The sequence below is a fragment of the Populus nigra genome, chromosome 7, assembly GCF_951802175.1.
Source record: "Populus nigra chromosome 7, ddPopNigr1.1, whole genome shotgun sequence".
NCBI classification, from domain to species: Eukaryota; Viridiplantae; Streptophyta; class Magnoliopsida; order Malpighiales; family Salicaceae; genus Populus; species Populus nigra.
Window position 1 is genome coordinate 16980500 of NC_084858.1, and position 3581 is coordinate 16984080.

Genomic DNA, 3581 nt, shown 5'->3' on the forward strand with positions numbered 1-3581 from the left:
ATCGACCCTCCCTTCCTCTATTTCTCCTTCTTCTTCCCCTTTGCATTTGAACAAACCCCCCCACTACAAACAACCAGCCCCCCTCCCTCAAAACCTCCCCCCTTATCTGAACACAACTCATCCTTCTTTAACTTTTCTAATTACAACATTCGTGTTCTGATTTATTATGGATTTTTTTATTTTAAGTAAGTAAATCTATCTTTTTTAATTGTAACACAATTTTAAATTTTAAATTTTATTATTGAATGTTTTTTTAGTATATGTATTTTGTTTGGGTGTTTACTTAGTTTATTGTTTTTTCTCAAACAAACTTGTAGTGTGGATTTATAATTTTGTACCTGTTATGGTTTGTTTTAGATTTTGTAAAATTGTATCTTCTCCTCTTTGTGATCGTATGATCCAAGGAACGACCAGCCTCCTCCTCCTCCTCCAATGCTGTCATTGTTCTAGTTTAATTTTATTTGAACATATAAAATTCTAAGAAATATTTAGATTTTATATTATTCAAGTTTATTTTTATAATTTTAAAAAATATTTTTTATTATCACAAACAGAGTTATCGATGGACTAAATTTATCGGTATATTTCAGAGAGTTGAAAAATATTTACTGCATATGTCACTATCACCGACGAAATTTTTTCTCTATTTTACAATTAGAAATATTATTTTATCACGTTAAAAATAAATAAAAAATATTTTAATATATTTTTAAATAAAAAATATTTTAAAAAATAATTATTATCACATTTCTATATATTCTCTTAAACATTTATGGCATGGAGAGGACAACAATGCTTTTCTTGCTCGTCTCTTTCTTACCGAGCACATCAATGGCTGGACAGTTGAGATGAGAAAGAGAGGAAGGCTTGATTTTTGTACAAAGCCTAGTCATATTGAAGGATTATAAGAAAAAAAGTTTTTTTAATAATAATTATTACTACTACTTAATTTAGGATACTTTGTTTTTTTTTTAGAATTTGTTTCTTTTATTTAGTTTAGAAAATCAAGTGTTGACAAAATTGAAAATTTTATTTTTCTTAGTTTATTTAATTTTATTTAATTTTTGAATTTTTTAGTTTGTTTAAGTTGGTTTTTAAATTTATTTAAAATATTGTAATTTTTTTAAAAAAGTAAGTTGTAATAAAGTTTCCACTTTCATGACCTAAGATTCTTATGTTCTACCCTATTTCAACCATTGTAATTTATTATTATTATTATTATTATTTGCTATTGTCATCAAGTAAATTATTGGTATATTTCTTTAAAAATAAATAAATAATAAAAGCTGTTGCCTTACCTTCTAGAACTTTGTAGTCTGCTTGATTCTCTCTCACACTCCATCCTCTACTTGTATAGTGCTTGTTTTTGTTCTATCTCTCAAGAGGGAGAGCAATGGAGGAGGCAGTGGTTCTGTACCCCATCACCACATGGATGGTCTCGAATCGGTTTTCTTTATCTTTTTTGGTTATTTTTTTATTAATTTATTTTTTATCATTATATTTTTTATTTATATTATCAAAATTATTCTAACTTATTAAATCCAATTAAATTAAAGAGTCGGTCTCGATTTTTCCTTCTCTAAGAACACTTATGAAGCGGTAGTCCGCGCGTAACGCAGACCACCTATGAAGTGTATCTTGGCTACGTGTCAAGGAAAGATAAATGCAATTGTCTTCTTTCGCCTTGAAAATTTAGAAGATGTATCTTGGCTACTAAAAGTCTAAGAGAATTTTACGTTTGACTGACTACAATATTTTGCTTAAAAGTCTAAAAGTCTCAACGGATTCTGACGTCAGTACTGACTACAATATTTTGCTTAAATTATTATTTTCACTGTCCTGGATTTTGTCCTGCTATAAGAATTTTACGTTTGACTGGTAGGTTGCTACGATTTTATTGTTCTGGCAGAATAAGTGATCTACCTCTTGACCGACTTTGAGAAGGATAAATAGGGTCATCTGACCCTATTTCATGCTCAGATGCAGGTTGTGACCACATTCCTTTCTTTTTGAAACTGCTCCACACAGATTGCTTGCTCTCTCTCTTTCTGTCACTCCAAGTACACACAGAGGTATAGGAAAGGGTACTAGCAGCCATGGAGGAGGCCATAGTTCTGTACCCATCACCACCTATTGGCCATTTGATATCTATGGTGGAGCTAGGGAAACTCTTATTGACCCAAAAACCTTCCCTTTCTATTCACATACTCATCACTTCTGTGCCCTATGATTCTGGCTCCACTGCCCCTTACATTGCCAACGTTGCTGCCACCATTCCCTCGATCAAATTCCACCATCTTCCTACTGTAACCCTCCCTTCTACAAAAACCACCCATCATGAAGAACTCACTTTTGAGGTCCTTCGCCTCAGCAATCCTCACGTTCGTGAAGAACTACTGTCCATTTCCAAAAACAACACCATTCATGGACTTGTCGTGGACTTCTTTTGCTGTGCTGCTCTCTCTGTTGCCAAGGAACTCAATATCCCTGGCTACCACTTCTTCACTTCTGGTGCTGGTGTTCTCGCTGGATTCCTTTATTTCCCAACCATTCATACCACCACCACAAAAAGTCTTAAAGATCTAAAGTCCCTTCTCCATATTCCCGGTGTTCCACCAATTCCATCGTCTGACATGCCAATACCGGTACTTGATCGCGACGATAAGTCCTATGAGAACTTTTTAGATTCCTCAAGCAGCTTTCCCGAATCGGCAGGTATTTTTGTAAACACTTTTGAATCACTTGAAGCCAGAGCTGTGAAAACATTATCAGAGGGATTATGTGTACCCAATAACCGCACACCACCAATTTACTGTATCGGACCATTGATAGCCACTGAAGGTCCTAAAGATGATGCAGGCACTCGCAATGGCACTACGCTGGAGTGTCTAACATGGCTGGACTCGCAACCAGTTGGAAGTGTTGTTTTTCTATGTTTTGGTAGTTTGGGGCTGTTCTCCAAGGAACAGTTAAGAGAAATGGCTTTCGGGTTGGAGAGAAGTGGGCACAGGTTCTTGTGGGTGGTTCGGAATCCACCTTCCGATAAAAAAAGCCTGGCACTATCGGCACATCCAAACATTGATTTAGACTCATTGCTCCCTGAAGATTTCTTGGATCGAACCAAGGATAGGGGACTCGTGCTGAAGTCGTGGGCTCCGCAAGTAGCAGTGCTGAACCATCCATCGGTAGGCGGGTTCGTAAGTCATTGTGGATGGAACTCGGTGCTGGAAGCAGTTTGCGCAGGTGTGCCATTGGTGGCTTGGCCAATATACGCAGAGCAGAGGGTCAACAGGATCTTGTTGGTGGAGGAAATGAAACTTGCATTGCCGATGAATGAATCTGACAACGGATTAGTGAGTTCGGCAGAGGTGGAGGAGCGAGTTCTAGGGTTGATGGAGTCGGAGGAAGGTAAGTTGATTAGGGAGCGAATCATAGCCATGAATATTGCAGCAAAGGCTGCATTGAACGAGGGTGGTTCTTCTCGGGTGGCTTTGTCTGAACTTGTTGCGTCATGGAAAGACAAATGAATTGGGTCGATGTATCGTCGTTATGTGCATAATTTGTAAAATAATTTTTAATCA

General features: G+C 36.5%; 1 protein-coding gene across 1 annotated transcript; it reads left to right on the forward strand.

Moving 5' to 3' along the window:
- The first annotated feature begins 1988 nt into the window (after positions 1–1988).
- On the forward strand, positions 1989–3581 carry LOC133698831 (UDP-glycosyltransferase 88A1-like). Its single transcript, XM_062121918.1, has one exon. It carries the CDS (start codon positions 2097–2099, stop codon positions 3525–3527), a length of 1431 nt encoding a protein of 476 aa, XP_061977902.1. The 5' UTR covers positions 1989–2096; the 3' UTR covers positions 3528–3581.